General features: G+C 38.2%; 1 protein-coding gene across 2 annotated transcripts in view; it reads left to right on the top strand.

Annotated features, from left to right (window-relative positions):
- The first annotated feature begins 920 nt into the window (after nucleotides 1-920).
- The window catches only part of LOC117924673 (diacylglycerol kinase 3-like), a 61,009-nt gene continuing 44,043 nt past the window's right edge, over nucleotides 921-17,886 (top strand). Inside the window, exons 1-6 of one of the 2 annotated variants that reach the window (XM_034843374.1) lie at nucleotides 921-1,511; nucleotides 1,813-1,935; nucleotides 2,044-2,181; nucleotides 2,263-2,348; nucleotides 16,453-16,540; nucleotides 17,770-17,845. In XM_034843374.1, the coding sequence (XP_034699265.1) occupies nucleotides 1,080-1,511; nucleotides 1,813-1,935; nucleotides 2,044-2,181; nucleotides 2,263-2,348; nucleotides 16,453-16,540; nucleotides 17,770-17,845 (943 nt within the window). In that variant the 5' untranslated portion in view covers nucleotides 921-1,079. The remainder of the gene's footprint in view (nucleotides 1,512-1,812; nucleotides 1,936-2,043; nucleotides 2,182-2,262; nucleotides 2,349-16,452; nucleotides 16,541-17,769; nucleotides 17,846-17,886) is intronic. The other variant, XM_034843373.1, reaches the window with a different exon arrangement.

Genomic DNA, 17,886 nt, shown 5'->3' with positions numbered 1-17,886 from the left:
TGCGTCCATTTGACAGCTACGTGGATCACAGGGACGCGAAACCTCAACATATGGGATCAAGTAAAAAAAAAAAAAATGCAAGAATCATAAAATAACATAAGGCTTCTCTCATAGCTTTGAAAGTGTTCTCTCCTATAAATATTGTAAAAGAGAAAAAGAGAAGGAGAATTCGGAAAATTTTGAAACCTTAATCCTATTTAAGTAGGTTTATAATCATAATAATGATAGTAAAATACTTATATATATAAATTTAATAAAAATACAATTTGTGAAACAATGAAAAGTTAAAAAGAGTACCTAGAGGTTATTGGTTTCCATTTATATTTTATTTTCATGGGAATTTAATTATTTTTATTTCCAATTAAAGAATTCAACAAACCGATATTTGGTACATGTCATAAGTGGAAAAGGATAGATGCTTTTTTTTTTTCCCCTTAATTTGCACCAGCCATATGCACCACATGTTCTAATTCAATTCTCTTCTAAACTCACAATCAAATTAATATTCCTTTTAAATATTTTATGAAATTATACTTAAAATAATCTTTAGTTTTAAAAATAAATTAGAAGTGTCTCAATTTTTTTTTAATAAAATATTTTGAATAACTATAGTGAAAATACTTTGAAAAACTTTTATAAATAAATGTGCAATATATTCATCAAAATAAATCATAAAAATAATTTTTAAATTTTCAATCAAATGTCATTTCGAAAATAAATTAGAAGTCATTTCAAAATTTAATTTCGACAATGTTGTCAAACATAGTAAGTATCGACCAATATTAATGGGGTGGTGAAAAGGGGAAGAGGGCGTATGATGACGTGAGGAATTGGGAAAGAGCTGGTATGTGTAAATAGAGGTGAGGGAGAAGGGCATATGGTTGAGAAGGAAACTGCCAGGAACCGGTTTTAAAACTGAAGCCTCCGCCCATCTGTTCTTCGCCTGCGATGCGCACATCATAGGCCCCACCACCATCACCTCCATCCCATCTTTTTTACCATTTTCTCTGTCTACATTCCTTTTTCCATATCTATTTTATTTATTTATTTTTACATATATTTCTATTATATTTATTACAATGAAGAACAACAGCGACAACATCATTTTCAAGTTTCAAAGTTCTGTAGCCTCCTCCAATACCCTCCCATTCTCTGACTCAGCCAGTTCAGCGAATTTCGATTCCATGGATTCGCCTTCCTCCGTTGGTGATTCAATTCGGGTCGCGGCGCGCTCCTCGGTCATTGACTCCTTCCGCGGCTGCGGCCTCTCCGGAATCCGAATCGATAAAGAGGAACTAAAGCGCATCATTTTATTGCCCCAATATCTTCGACTTGCCATGCGCGATTCCATTAATTCCAAGGATCCAAACGCCGGCGACCACCATCTCGAAGGAGCCGAGAATGCTGAGTCGCCGGAGTGTCCCATTATTGTGTTTATTAACTCCCGCAGCGGTGGTCGACACGGGCCTGAGCTGAAGGAGCGGCTTCAGGAGTTGATGAGTCGCGAACAGGTCCTTGTTTTTTTCTCTAACTGATAATTGATATACTTAAAATTTGAATTTTGAAATTATATTATTTATTTATATTATTATTATAATGGTTTATTATTGGCATGTTTGTTCTAATATCATTATTTTAATTGACCATTAAAAATACTATGAATCGTTATAAATAACTGGCAGCAAACGGCTAGGTTGAATTTGATTTGTCATTAGAACCCTGGAAATTTCAGTTCGCATTTTTGGCCTATGTAAAATGGATGGTTGAACAGTTCTCTGTTAATAGGACAGTTGGTTCTTGATTGTGATGCAGGTGTTTGACCTCTCAGCTGTGAAGCCCCATGAATTTATCCAGTATGGATTGGGTTGCCTAGAGAAGTTGGCTGAACAGGGAGACCAATGTGCTAAAGAGGTCCGGGAAAAGATGAGGATCGTGGTATGTTTATCGGACATTATAATCCCCAATTATTTTATTTTCATGGATAATACTAAACTAGTTGGTGGTTGCTGATAATGCTAAGCTATTTGGCGGTTGCTTTGACAGGTTGCAGGAGGAGATGGTACTGTCGGTTGGGTGCTAGGTAGTCTTGGAGAGCTTGACAAACAGAATCGTGAACCAGTTCCTCCTGTTGGAATTATTCCACTCGGAACAGGCAATGATTTGTCTAGGAGTTTTGGTTGGGTAAGCTTTTTCTCTGCATCCAACATTCCAGTTTTCTTAATGATGTATCTTCAAAAGCTGTCCTTTGTATGCTTCCTTCAGGGGGGTTCATTTCCTTTTGCCTGGAAATCAGCTGTCAAAAGATCTCTCCACAGGGCTACTAAAGGTCCAATTTGCCGGCTTGATAGGTAAGCATCCTTTTATTATTTAGCAGTTAGAATATATAACTTTTTTAATTTAATTTTGTGAGGTGGTGCGGTTGATCCTTTTTCTTTGTCATGTTCACAAATTTTATAGTACTTTGCCTTGAAACACAATAGTTTTAGGGGTTACATGGGGCTAATAACTTTGAGGGATGAGGCTGAAGGGAAACACTTTTGAGGCATGGGTTAGACATGCAAAGCGCATGATCTGCTGTAACATAGTATGAGCCACTTAAGGGCTTACTTCTTACATTTGATGCTGTGTTATGTCTTGTTTGCATTTATATGTTAGATAGCTCAAAATAATGAAGCACATTTAGCATTGAACTATGTAAAGGATGATGCTAGAATTGCATATGGAAAATTCACTTATTGTACTTATGCAAGAGCTTAGTCAATAAGAAGTTTCTAAGCATTATTTTTGTTGGGGACCAAGTTAGAAGTTTTGTCTACCATGGAGTCATGTTGGAAAAGAGTCGGTCTAGGTAACGCATTGAACATTGGTCAGTTTTAAGGAATGTGATGCATGGTATAAGTTTATGTTATTTTTACTGTTGTTTTTATTGCTATTATTATAACTAAAGGGGATTGGAGAAGTTCATTCTTAACTTCCCTTTCTTCAAGTAGGGTTTAACTTTTCCTTTTTTTTTTTCCTGCTAAGATCTTCCTTTAAATAAAGTTTCCTTGTCTACTCTGGTACAAGCCCACGACTATCTACCTGTTTGCAGTGTTCAGTTGATTTTTGGGTATGCCAATTGAAGGTTTTGGACAGATTGTAGCTTTATTGAGGAAGTTTGGGGCTAAGAGGAACAAGAGAGCTTTGAACACCTTGAGGAAAGGCATAGTAGGGGATGGTCTTGCCGTGAAAGGGAAATGCATAAATCAGAATGTTTTTTGAATTATGATGACAAACTAGGCTAAGGGAATTCTATGAATAAAAAGTTCTGGGCTATCACCTCTGTTTCCTAACAATGCTAAGAAAAATTCCATTGAATGTTAGAGGGCTAAATAATATGGTGAAGAGAAAGGTCATCTAATCTTTTTTTAGTTGTCAAAGGGCTGACTTGGTTTGTTTGCAAGAGAGCAAGCTAGAATTTATGGCCAAGGAGCTGATTAGAAGCATTGTGGTAAGCAGGTTTTGGAATGGGAAGCTTTAGATACCTCATTTGCAACGAGGGGTGGTGATCTTTTGGGATAATGGAGTGATGGAATAAATTGGGATGGAATACCAATTTAGTAGTTGCACATGAGGTATTCCATCATACTAGTAATGTGATTAGTTGCCCCTGAATCTATGAACCAAGGGATGGAATTTTTCAAGGTGACTTTCAATGTAGTTAAAAATTACTTGTTTGGGCTAGGTTTGGTAAAGGAAGAAGGATTAGAGGAAAAATGTGTCTAATTCATAAACCTATATAGTTGTTCCAATTATTCTTTGGTGAAGAGATTTGTTTCCTGTCTTCTTGGGTTAATGGCAGAATTTGTATACTTTCTTCCTTTCTAACAATGGCACAAACCTCTCTAAGTGATGGAAGAGGTTCTTTGCTAAAGACTTGCCCATGTATGTGATCCAGATTTGGGTTTAAATCAGCTAGAAATTCAAAGACCTTTTACAATCTTCTATTAAATAATTTATCAAAAAAAATAGAGAAATATTAAATTCCTTTGTTGGCAATGAAGGCAAAAACCAAATTTAGACCTATGTTAGCAATGAAGGCCAATCAATAAGGTTAACAAAGGAGCAAAAAAAAAAAAAAAAAAACACACACAAAACTCTTTTTTTTTTTTTTTTTTGATAGGTAAACAAAATAAATATATTGAAGGTGCTAATTGTAAGTGTGCCAAAGTACATAGGTTATATGCAAAGGGAGTCAGGAAGTAACAAAAAGGCCAGAAAAAACAATTGCCCCATCAAGACAAACCTAACCAACCTATAAAATATACCATGGTTAGGGAGCCTTTATTAATGCACACCCTCACCCATGATAAAAGTTACAAAGAAAGTAGAAGACAATCGAATGAACAAACATTTCTTTGCTTTCAAAAGATCTTTGGTTCCTCTCCTTCCGTAAAGTCCAAAAAACACACAATGGGATAACCCTTCAAACCTACTTCTACCTTTTACCCATAAAATAATCATGCCACCCTAACAAAGCCTCTTTAACTAAGGCATCACCCACTTTGCCCCTAACAAGGAGAATACCAAACTCCATAATTCTTGAGCTCGGGCAAAATGAAGGAGAATGTGGTTAATAGTCTCTTCTTCCTTCATACAAATAAAGTATTGGTGCATCAAGTGTCATCCTCTTTTTTGTAACTAATCCAATGTCAAAATCTTTCCCTATGAAGCTTTCTATGAAACGGTTGTTAGAGATGGGTTCATAACCTATTTAGCATGTGGAAGGATTAGAAGCTTTAAAAAAGTGTGGAGATGGGTTTGGAGCTGAAAGTAGTGATATCAAAGGCAATCTTGCGTTGGTCACCAAGGCCATTAGGCCAGGCAAGGTAGATAAAAGTCACCTCTTGAAGACCTAGGCAAGGCGATTTCAAAGAGGCACGCTTTGGGATAAGGCTCAAAGCATAGAAGTGGTCGTCTTTGATCATGAGTTAAGATTAAATGTACTTAGATTGTTATTTAATTTAACCTAACATTAGATTAAATGAGTATAAGATGAAGTATTATATTATCAATCATGGTGATAATGAGATGGAGGTTATCGATTTAGTTTTGATGGAAGTGATGAAAAATTTAATTTCAGATGACTATGATGATGAAACCTAAAACGTCTCTAAGATGTTTATTTTCTTATTTTGTTTTTTATTCTGATTTTTAGATATCTAGAAAATTAGAATATGCATTTGGATAAGATGAATTTCTCTAAACAATATGATGTTTCTTATGATGTGGGGTATGATATTTAACACTTTGAATAATTATTACTATTTGTTATTTTTATAAGACGTCATGAGGGATGAAAAATTAATAGTGTTGATTATTGAAGACAATGCTTATATTGATTAATTATCAATTAGGTAAATATATATATATATATATATATATATATATTTTATTATCTTACTATAGTTAGACTATTGGCTTGTTTTTTGCCTTTCACTTTAGGCTAAAAGGATTCCTATTGCCTTGATATCGCCTTTTGCTTTTGACAACACTGAACTTGAAAGTGGTTTTTTACTTTGGATAAATGAAACTTTAGTTACAAGCAATATGAAATATGAGGAATCCTACCCTAAGAAGAGAGGGGAAAAAAAATAAAAGCTGAAGAGCTGAAATTTTTCTGAATGTAAACACTGAAACTTTCACAAGGGAACATGATCCTCAATAGAAAAGAATTTGTTACACTCGGCACTGCCCTTAGTTAACTCACTAGTGGTCATCAAATTTGTTGGTTGCTTAGGCTTCCCATGTTAGGAAATAATAACATGAGATGTCCTGAATTTTCTTGATTTAGTGATTGAAATACCAAGGTCTTTATTTTTTTTTATTTTTTTGATTGGAAACGACAAAGGCATATATTGATAAAAAGGAAAGTACAAGAGAAGGATGAGGAATCTTCCCACCAAAGAAAAACAAAACTACAATGAAACAAATGCGAGAAAATACAAAGTAGATACAGGCAATTGCTATGAGTTAGGCCACCCCAATGGAGTTGCACGCCGCTAACCAATCAAGGAGTATCACATTAAGGGGAATCCCCTTAAAAGCCTTAGAACAAAAAGCCCAAAGAGAAGCAAGGAAATGAATCATGTCCCAAAGGTTCTCTGAATTCCTTGTTTTATCCTCAAAGATCCTTGCATTTTTTTCCCGCCACACCACCCATAATAAAGCGATGCACGCAGCTTGCCATAATACAATCCCTCTCTTAGAAGATCCAAACCCATTAAAATTGGTAGAAAGCATGTCATAGATGCTCCTAGGAGGGACCCAATCTATCTTTGTTAACTGAAATAGTCTATACCACAATCCCATCGTCAGAGGGCAATGAAGAAAAAAATGATCTACTGTTTCTCCCTGCTTCATGCACAACATACAAATGTCGGGACTAAGTGCTTTGTAGGGTCTTCTCAACTGTAGCATGTCATTAGTATTTCCCTTCTTGTGAGCCACTAACCAGACAAAGGACTTGATTTTGAAGGGGACTTGAGAATTCCAGACTAATTTGGAAGGGAAAACTGAAGGCAAACTAGATCTTTGGGATAAGGCAAGAAAGAAAGATTTGACTGTGAAAAGTCCTGAAGAAGATAAAGACCAAGATCTCTTATCTGGAACCGAAGGTGATAAATGTATAAGATCAAGAGACCGCATGAGACTCTCTAAATCTTCTATCTCGGAATCGGAAAGGTTACGGCGGAAGTTAAAGTTCCAAGAGAAGGGTCGAGTGGATTCGAGAATTGAAGAAATAGGAATATTTTTATCCATTACTACTCTAAGTAGTCTTGGATAACGGACCCCCATAGGTTGATCCCCCCACCACAAGTCTTCCCAGAATCGAATTCTTTCCCCATCTCCTACCATGAACCGAGTAAACTTGGAAAAATCTTGGAAAACTTGTGCAATAGCCTTCCAAGGACAACGATGTGACCATCTAACAACAGTGTTGGTGTCCCAACCATTAGAGTGTGATCCATAAATGCTTAAAATGACCTGATGCCACAGCGCTGAACCCTCCCTGGGATACCTCCACAACCATTTCCCTAAGAGAGCGGAATTCCGCAAGGAAATCCTTCCGAGACCCAAACCCCCTTTCGCCTTCGGATTACACACTACATCCCAACTAACTAGATGATCTCTTTTGCCTTCCCCAACCCCGGACCATAAAAAGTCTCTTTGCAACCTCTCAATTCTTATTGCCACGGAGGCGGGAATCTTAAACAATGAAAGGAAGTAACAAGGCATATGAGTGAGACAAGATTGAATGAGAGTTATCCTACCTCCAAACGATAAATATGCCTTTTGCCACCCATCTAATCTGCTCGAGATCTTCTCAATCACAGGATCCCAGAAGCTACCCGAGTTGGGATTCCCACCCAGAGGAAGACCCAGGTAGAGTATGGGCCACCCAGATGCCTTGCAATCAAGCAACTCGGCCAACCTATGAAGATGATCCTGACCGAGGTTGATGCCATAAATATTACTTTTGGCAAGGTTAACCTTCAACCCATAAATATGCCCAAACACTAGCAAAACGCTCTTGAGAGTTAGCAAGTCCTCTTCTCGAGTACTAGAGAAGAAAATGGTGTCATCTGCAAATTGTAAATGGGACACCCTTGTTTTGTTCCTACCCACCCTGAAACCCTCTAGAGCATTTCTTTCCTCTGCTCTCAATAACATCCTGCTCAAAACATCTGCTACTATGGTGAACAAAAAAGGGGATAAAGGGTCTCCTTGTCTTAAACCTCTAGATGCCTTAACCCAACCTTTAGCGTTTCCATTCACTAGAATTGCAAAAGACACCGATGACAGACAACCTCTTATCCATTTCCTCCATCTAGGATTGAACCCCTTTTCCTCCATCACATGGTCCAAAAAATCCCAACTCACATGGTCATAAGCCTTTTCAAAGTCAATTTTAAAGACAACTCCTTCCTCCCCTGATCGTTTTTTCTCATCCACTATCTCATTGGCTATGAGGACTGCGTCCAAAATTTGTCTCCCTTGAACAAAAGCTCCTTGAGTGGAATGGATGGTTTCATGAAGTATCCCTCTTAGACGCCCTGCTAACACTTTGGCTATAATCTTGTAAAGACTTGTGATCAAGCTAATGGGTCTATAGTCTGATATCTTCTTTGCTATACTTTTTTTAGGTAACAGAACTATGAAGGACGCATTAGTGCTTTGATTAATTACCCCACTCCTGTGAAACTCATCAAACACTTTCACTAAGTCTTCCTTAATCACATCCCAACAATCTTGAAACACTGCAATAGTAAATCCATCAGGCCCCGGTGCTTTATCCCTATCCATCTGAAAAATGGCCTTAGAGATCTCTTTTTCAGTAAAAGGGGATTCCAACCTAGACGCACTCTCTCTAGATATAGGAGACCAATCTAAGCCTTCAACTCTCCAAGATTCTCCAGAAGGACTAGCATAGAGCTTTTCAAAATACCTTAAGATCTCCTCTTTGATGCTCTCTGAATTATCCATCACCAAGCCTCTTTCATTCTCCAACACCTTGATAAATTTCCTATTTCTCCTGCCATTAGCCACTTTATGGAAAAATTTTGAATTACAATCCCCTTCCTTAACCCATTTCACCCTAACTTTTTGTCTCCAATGAATTTCTTCCCTCAAGATCAACTCCTCTAACTCCCCTTTCCTTACGGCTCTATGGATTAAAAGTTCAAGGGGAAGACCCCCTTCTTGCTCCATGGAGTCAAAGTTAGCTATATCTAACAAAATGCTTTTTTTCCTTTCAATTAGGTCACCAAAAGAATTCTTATTCCATTCTTTCAATTTGGCCTTAAGGAATTGGAGTTTCCTCATGAACTTGTGACCTTCCCACCCATCTCCTTGAAACTCCTTCCACCATCTTCCGAAGCTCTTCTTAAAACTTGGATGACGTAACCACATATTCTCAAACCTAAATGGTGTTGGACCTCACTTGAACGGGTTGGTTTCTAAGACTATCGGCCAATGATCCGACGTCCATCTAGGAAGAACTTCTTGGAGACTTTGCGGGAATAATTGTTCCCACTCATTTGAGTAGAGAAAACGGTCTAATCTCTTGCAAACGGGATGCTCTTGCATGTTTGACCAAGTGAATGAAGCACTCCTTAAAGGAGGATCAATCAGTTCGTTTTCTCTTATAAAGTCATCCAAGTCCTTCATGCTTGGGGTCAATCTAGCACCACCCAATTTTTCTGAACATCTCCTTATGACATTGAAATCTCCACCCGTGCACCAACATGGGTAAGAAAGTCCATAAATGTCTGAAAGCTCCGCCCAAAAATCCTTCCTAAGAGCTGTGCTATTTGGGCCATAGACGGTTGATAACCAAAACTGTTCGCTTCCATCCACTGCAAACTTGACTGAGACTGAAAAGGAACCTAATACCACCTCCTCACTGTGCAATTTTTTAGAGTCCCAAATTACCAAAATCCCCCTCGAAGCCCCGCACGCCGGAAGGACTGCCCATTCCTTATTTCTGGCTGTCCACACACTACCCACAAACCTCCTGTCACACTCTGCCTTTTTTGTTTCCTGAATCATCACTATATCTGGTTTTTCCGATCTCAAAAAGTCTTTAACTACCCTTCTCTTTTTCCTTGAACCCAACCCCCTGGTATTCCAACTGATTATCTTCATGGATTAAACACACGGACCCTAATCCTCCAAACCAGTTCCAGCTCATCTCACAAACCTTTGGTACATCTGCTCTTCCTCCTGGAGTATACTTTTATATCCAGAGTCTTTAAGACATCGCGCACTTTTGCCATTTTTCTAGGAGAAATTCCTTCTATTTGAAACTTACCTGTTGGAGAACCCGCACAAACACCCAGACTGACTGTAGCCTGATTGGGAGATGGATTTGTATTAGGCATCACTGGGTTAACATTGTCGGTCATCTGGCTAGGATAAGCAGTCTGGTTCACCTCCAAACCGAGGTTAGGGAAACCAACACTAATTTGACCCACAGTACCATCGTCATCTTTTTTGAAAAAAATTTTTGAGTTCTCTCGGTTTTCCAAAGAATTCAGGGATTGAATGTCTGAACTGGGAAGAGTGGGGGCAGCAGGACTCAAGAAGGGAGAAAAAGATCCATAAGAAGGGGAGAAATGAGACGAGGGAGACTGAAAAGTTGAAGACGGGGTTACCTCCAGATTTTCCACAGCCAATAATCCACAATTCCCCAAAATTCTTAGCCCTTTACCTCTGATTTTTGGCGTAGAAGGCAACACCATGACTGTTGTGCCGCGAGGATCGGACCCCACTCGGCCCAAAAATCCTTCCTTATATTCGTCGGAGTGGAAGTTGTGCATGACCGCTTCGTTTTTTGATGTCGAAGCCCCTTCCCCAAAGCGATGCTTCCAGATCCTTGAATAACGGCGAGAGAAGAGAGGACTCGCACTAAATCCTCTTTCCGCTAGGTAATCGGCCCCTAAAGCCGCAACTTCTGGGTGCTCATCGATGACAACATTGTCCTTCTCGCTCAAAAGAGTCTCGCTGCGACACCGAAGACCTTGTCGGCGCTCAGAGCTTGGAGGGAGAAGGGTAGACCACAGCTTCTTTGAACCGATCGTCGTTTTCTTCTTCGCGGGACTACTGGTTTGAGCCTCAAGACCATATCCAGAATCTTTTCTCCCCTTTCCCGCTGCGGTTGAATCATCTCCAGTTCCTGACGACGTCTCCACCTCCACTGGATCTTTTCCTTTTGGGCTCAGGCCCATCCTTGACGGGCCTTTATAAAAGCAGTCCACTTTTTCAACTGTTGATCCAAACTTATATGGATTCTGGGCCTTCCTCTCATAGGCATGACCGTCCTCAACATCAGAGGCCTCGTCCCCTCCGGCCCTTTCCCCGCCCCCTTCCTTCTTCTCAACAGGCCCATCGTCCTTTTTATTTGAATTCGAATTGGGCGACGACTGTGCCTGCTCTCCTTTGCTACGTGTCCCCTCTGCAACAGCCACAACCATACCTCTTTCTTCCCCCTTCCTCGTTCTATTGTCCTCCTCGACACGACATCTACCTCCAGCCGTTGATCTGAATTTCTCCACCCACCTTCCTCCACCTGTCCCCGTGTTAGATGCATAGGCCTCCCGAGTCGACTCGCTCTTTGCGCTACCTCTTCGACAGTCTTCTTCTCCGACCACTACGACGGCAACTGTAAACACCCAGTCGCCATTTGTCACCTCGAGTAGAGCTGGGAGGACTGACCTGTCTTTTATTGCTATTCTTACCCTCGCCTTGCTAAGATCGAACAATTTTAACGTGCGCCAATCAATTTCAGTCACCGTCCCCCATTGCTCCACTACTTTCTTCAGGTGTATCTCAGACCAGAGGTGAAATGGTAACCCCCGTAGTTCGATCCAGCCTCCTCTGAACTTCCCCTCAATTTCCGCATTTTCCTTTGGCGACCATCTTCTCATCTGTACTGAAATCCTTCCCTCAACCCGTAACTTCCTCAAGTCTTGGATGGTCAGTTTATGCTTGATTCAAAATCCAACTGACATGTTAGTGATGTAAAAAATCTAATCAAATCAAACTTATTTATGATTAGTTTGGTTTGGTCTAGATGATTGGTTGGATGTGAGTTACGTTAGGCCTTAAGTCCAATTTATCTTTTAAAATAATTAAAACCGACTTGAGTGTGAAATTTAAAATACATTTAAAATTTTTAATCCAAACTATAATAAATGCATTTAAAAATTAATTTGACTAGAGTCTAATAAGTAAAACAATAAATTACTTTAATGGAGTTTACAAAATATATATATTTTTTTGATAGGTAAATTTTTGTCCCCATTGAGACTTCAACCTAGAACCTCCCTCAAACCCTCCCCATTCCTTTATGTATATATATGCATATATAATCATCAAACATTGAACAATTACAAATCACAAGAAATGGAAGTTTTAGAATGTTAGTTTGGTTTGATTTTATCAAGTAGGAGATAAGGAAACGGAAAACTAACCCAACAAAGCTAGTTTTCAAAATTCTCAAACCAAATCAACCTTTATAGTTGTTGAAAATCGATATGATTTGATTGGTTGGTTGAATTGAATTGGTTTTCGGTTTTGACTTACGGGTACTCTTCATCATCAAATTTCACTATGCCCTATTTCTACTTTTCCATGGATCACTACCATTGAATACCATTGTTATTTTCCATGGGATTGAGACTCACCAACTTCATAGATCAAGAAAAGGATCAGTTCAATTTGGTGACTTTTAATCATTCAATTTGAAAATTGTTGTTTTGATTGGGAAGTTGTTTTTTTTTTTTTTTTTTATAAGTAAGCAAAGGTATTGTATTAATAAGAGGTGCTAAAATAGTGGCCCAAGATGTACAGATGAAAGAAACTCACCTTCTTAGAGCTGTAACAAAAAAAAACTAACCAAACAAGATGTACAAAAAAGACCTCCCTTAATGGGAACCCACCCAATCGATGAAATCTATTAACGTCGTAGGACCAACTTTTATAAACAGTTTGGTATCCAACCAAAGTGAAAAAACAAAAAGGCTTTCAGCCTTTGTAGGGATAGCACCCCATCATAAAAAACAATGTTGTTTCTAGCCTTCCAAACTGACCAAAACAAGCATAGGGGGGCCGCTTCCCACACTGTTCTGTTCTTTTTACCCACCCAATCACCATCCCATCCCAAAAGAGTCTCCCTAACTGAGGAGGGAAACACCCAACACACACCAAACATGATAAAAAATAGTTTCCACACCTCCTTCGTTTTTTCGCAATGGAGAAGAAGATGGCCAATAGACTCCTCATAATCTTGGCATAAAAAACATCTATTTGCTAAAGCCCAACCCTTCTTCTAAATTTAGTCTAAAGTTAGAACTTTTCCCCAAGAAGCTTCCCAAGCAAAGAAGCTCATTTTTGGCTGCACCCAAGAGTTCCAGATTGTCTTCATTGGAAAGCACACTGATGAATTCGGCTCTAATACTTTGTAAAGGGATTTAACCGAAAACTTACCATCTTTGGACACCGACCACCTCACCCTATCCTCTTCATCCAACATCACTCTTTCCTCGCATAAAGACCCCAACAGGTTCTCCACCTCATCCAACTTCCAATCATTGAAACGCCTGGTAAACCGAGGATTTCAACTCCCCCCCATTTCCCCACTTGCTGAAACAGTCCATAAATCACTCACCCAAGCCTCTTTGGCTGCAGCTAACGCAAATAAGGAGGGAAAAGAGTCGCACAACGGTGAGGTTCCACACCATTTATCCTTCTAAAAGCTCACCCTTTAGCCATTACCCACCACAAAAGAAATTCTAGAGCTAACAAGGTGGCCAAAATTCCTTATTGCTTTCCACAACCCTACTCCATGTCCCTCCCTAACCTCACGGGATAGCCACCCACCTCGATCCTCCCCATATTTCCTCCTTATAACTTGGTTCCAAAAAGCCTCTCTTTTGTTTGCAAAACGCCACATCCATTTGCCAAGGAGAGCCTTGTTGAGCGTAGCAAGGCTCTTAATTCCCAACCCCCTTTTACTTTTATCTAAGCAAACTGTCGACCACCTTACTAAATGAGGTTTTCGCTCAAGAGCCCTACCTCTCCACAGAAAGTCCCTTTGAATCCTCTCCAATCTCATTCTAATCACTCTTGGCAGATGGAGGATGGACAAAAAGTAAATAGGGAGGTTGGACAAGGAGCTGCAAATCAAGGTAATTCTCCCTTCCTTAGAGATATATTGACGCTTCCACATAGCCAACCTTTTGTGGAATCTTTCCTCAATACCATCCCAAGCTGCCACGGAGTTAAAAGAAGCCCCCAAAGGCATTCCTAAGTTGGTAGACAAGAAACTACCCACCTTGCAGCCCAGCTCGCCTGCTAAATCATCCACATTCTCCACCTTACCCATCGGGATCGGCAACCTTCCAACCAGAGATTGCCTCAAACCACATCAACAACTAGCACAAAAACATCATTTGCTCCTCCCACGCATCACAAAAAATCAGTGTCATCAGCAAACAGCAGGTGAGAGACCTCAACCCCTTCCCTACCTCTCCCTCACACTTGACAAGCTCATAAAAAACCACCACAAACTGATCTCCTCATTAGACAGCTGAGGGCCTCCATTGCTATCACAAAAAGGTAAGGTGAAAGCGGGTCTCCTTGCCTTAGACCCCTAGAGCTTTGAAAAAAACCCGACGGTGTTCCATTGACCAAAACGGAAAACTGGCTGTGGATAAACATCACTTTATCCATTTTAACCACTTCTCCTCAAACCCTATTTTCTCCATAACCATAAGCAAGAACGACCACTCTACATGATAATAGGCTTTCTCAATGTCCAGCTTACAAATAATCGCCACTCCATTGCTTTTGAAGATCGAGTCTATTACTTCATTCGCAATGAGCACTGCATCCAATATTTGCCTACCCTCCACAAAAGCATTTTGGGCCTTGGAAATCACCTTAGCTAACACCCCCTTCATCCTATTGGCTAGCACCTTGTATTGCCCATTTTGAAATTGAGCGGGTTTTGAGTAATGATTAGTAAGATGGAATCATTGAATGATTGGTCTAATGGTCTTCATTTTTTGCCTATATAAAAGCACTTAAAAAAAAGTGGGAATTTAGTAAATCTTAATATTTAATGACTTAAGATATTTTAAGTTAATTTTGCCTAAGTTGTTGACTTGAAAGTTATTATCTAATTTTTATATTGCTAAAACAAATTTAATTTTTTTTTCTAAATTAATATATAATTATTTTCATTAGTATTAAGCACATAATAAGAGAGAAATAAAGGAAGGAGATGTGTTACTAAGGCAAGAGATGTTTGAGATTTAGAAAAAGTTGCTTATTTTGACTTATTACTCATAGTTTTAAAAGGTACAAGGTGCACGGTCATTTGGGAGCCTAGGTCCAAGGCACAACCCAGGGGTGCTGGTTTTAGCAAAATGAGGTGCAACCTAAGTCACATATATACTTTTATATGATACAATAAATCCTAATATGCAACCATCTGTCCTAGGTACATTTATCATCAAATATTATCCAAACTTTCAATCTAATCTACAAAAAAATACAAAAAAAGAGTTCCAAGCTTATAAACCATCAAAGTATTGTTATTTAATTATCACAATAAATGGATTATAGATAATAAATAAAATAAAAATAAATCACAATGTATTCAGTTTTTTTTTTTTTTTTAAAAAAGAGAATGTTAATACTATCATTATATAATTATCACAATAAATATAGATATCATTATCTAGTATGATAAAGATAAATGAAATAAATGAGATCTAAAAAAGAAATGTAAAATTATAAATGAGAAATACAAATGGTAAGCCATGAAAAAAAAAATCACTAAGTGAAGGAATGTGAGGTGTGAGACTCCGAGCAACCCAAGTATGCCCTTCTTCCTCCTTCCTCTCTTCTTCTTCTCCTCTTCTCCTCCTTTGGCAGTAACAAGTTTGGAGACTGGAAACCCTAATTTGGGCCTTTCTTCTTTTATTTCAAATGTTCATACCAGGAGAACGAGGGTAACAAAGAGAGATGGATAGAAAACCTTAATGGATCAGCTCATTTTTAAGAGAAAAGACCCATCAAAAAACTGTTTTGAAGTTTAAAATGGGTAAACTTTTCTTTTGAAATAAACACATCCTGATTTAGAATGGAAAAGGAGCTCAATGGAGTGTGTGACGGCTGGCCAAATTTCCCCCAAGCTTAAAATGGAAATTGGGGTTGAAATATTGAGGGTAGAGCCAATTCAATGGCTGAAATTTAACATAGCCTAGAATATTAATTGATCAAACTTAAAGCTTGATCATTCCTGAAACAGGGCACAAAAATACACAGCCAAAAACAGTTACACAATGACTCCTGAAGCTTGTTTTTCAAAAAGTAACAAAGATAATCTTAGTTTGAAAAAACCCGGTTGATTCTTTTCTGTCTATCCACTACCTTAACTACTTTTTTTTATAGGTACTACCTCAACTACTTATCTTGGACTCTAAGTGCTTTCAACACCATGATCTTCATTAGGCAAGTAGTCCAAGGGAGGATTTCGAAGACCCAGAGTAGGAAGTACACTTAAGAATTTCCCCCCTGAATTGCTAACTTAACTAAAGCACTCACACGAATGTATGCAAAAAGCGGCTCTAGGTTTTTCCCATATGGAAGATTTAATCCTTTTGTATCTTTGATTGTCAAAATGATATCTTGTATATTTTCTAAAAGATTTGATGGTTCTTTTTATGTTAAAAAGTTTCTGTCTCTGATGCATGTACAGTATTCAATTTGTTTATATATTATCCACTTTGGCAGGGTATTTCTTCAATATTAATTGCCCTTTGTGCTTGTACTACCATTTTGCCTTTGGCTTATTGATGCAACTTAGTAGTTTCGTGAAAAATTACTTTGATGATGATGCAGTTGGCATGTTCTGATATCAATGCCACCAGGTGTAATTGTGGATCCGCCCCATTCTCTGAAGCCTACAGAAGAATGTGCTCTTGATCAGGTTTTGTGTATAGCTACTTTGCATTTCCCCATTTTAGTCACTACTATCTGCATTTTCAGGGCTACTTTTTTTTTTTTTTAATTGTTTAATTTCTCCCTTGTGGAATACAATTTCACCAACAAAGTTTTCAAGCAGGACTTATTTTGTTTTCTGCAATGGCACATGCTTTTGTTTTAATACATTGGTTATCAGCAGATTGTGGATCATATTTTTTCAGTATTCGATTAACTTATTATGCTTTATGTCAGCCAAACTTTGGTTTTGTTGATATTATTCCTTGGATCATTTCTTTGTATTTTGTTTCTTTCCCCCTTCATACTGTTGATCTTACTCCTAGAGATATTTTCTTGAGAAACTTATTATAGTAAATGTTTAACAATCTGCATGTGAGATACAAAATTTTATCGAATTTCAAATGCATTTATTTATTTACATGAAGGCTGTTGCTGTGGTTCTATTGGAAGGGGGATCTATTTTTGTTAGCAAGTTATTGGAGGGAGTCCTATAATATTTTCTCGAATTATTACAGTTCCCATTTTTACACTTCCATTTGCCTTTGAATTTAAGATTTAAGTTGTCTATTCTAGTAGTTTTCACTATAATGCTTTGTAAATTTCCTGTTACTCCTTGCCCTAGGGATGAAGAAGGTTAGTAATGAATTGTTGAGGCATGGTGGAGGTTTCTTAAAAAATTGAATCTTTTGGTAAGGAAATGGATTTAGGTTGAACTGTGGTTGGACTGCCCTTGGCACTCCAAGACTGACTTGTCTATGTGGTATTCTTAGTAATAGTCATGTTGATGCTGTTAAGTTATATTCTGGCTTTTATTAGGGAGCATATTCAAACTGAAATAGCAGTCAAAAGTCTACTTGGTGGTTGACATATTGACTTGTCTATTTGGTTAACACTTTAAGTTGGCAGGTGAATGAGACTTGCTTTAGCATTTTGGCTAAGTTTTTTATCACATTATAACATGAGGGGAGAGTGACTAAGTGACCTCACAATGATTCTACTGTGGTTGGTAAACTGCAAATCAACAATATAATTCTGGTGCTGAGGGTGTCATGTAGAAAGTTAGTTGCTAGTTGGAACTATTACTTATCAAACTTTCGGGTTTTTTTTTTTTTTCCTGTAAATATTATGTGCAATATTTTAATTTATAAAGTGAAAGTTCTGTAAATTTATTATTGGAATTGATGCAGAAGTTAAAACTTTCTTGGAGCTTTGCAGGGTTTGGATGTAGAGAGTCAGTTACCTGAGAAAGTGACTTGCTATGAGGGAGTCTTTTATAATTACTTTTCCATAGGTTTGTTCTTTGACTTATAAATTGTGCATGCTTCATCTGTA

The sequence above is a fragment of the Vitis riparia genome, chromosome 11, assembly GCF_004353265.1.
Source record: "Vitis riparia cultivar Riparia Gloire de Montpellier isolate 1030 chromosome 11, EGFV_Vit.rip_1.0, whole genome shotgun sequence".
NCBI classification, from domain to species: Eukaryota; Viridiplantae; Streptophyta; class Magnoliopsida; order Vitales; family Vitaceae; genus Vitis; species Vitis riparia.
Note: the sequence above shows the minus strand (reverse complement) of the source record. Positions and strands in the feature narration are given on the sequence as shown.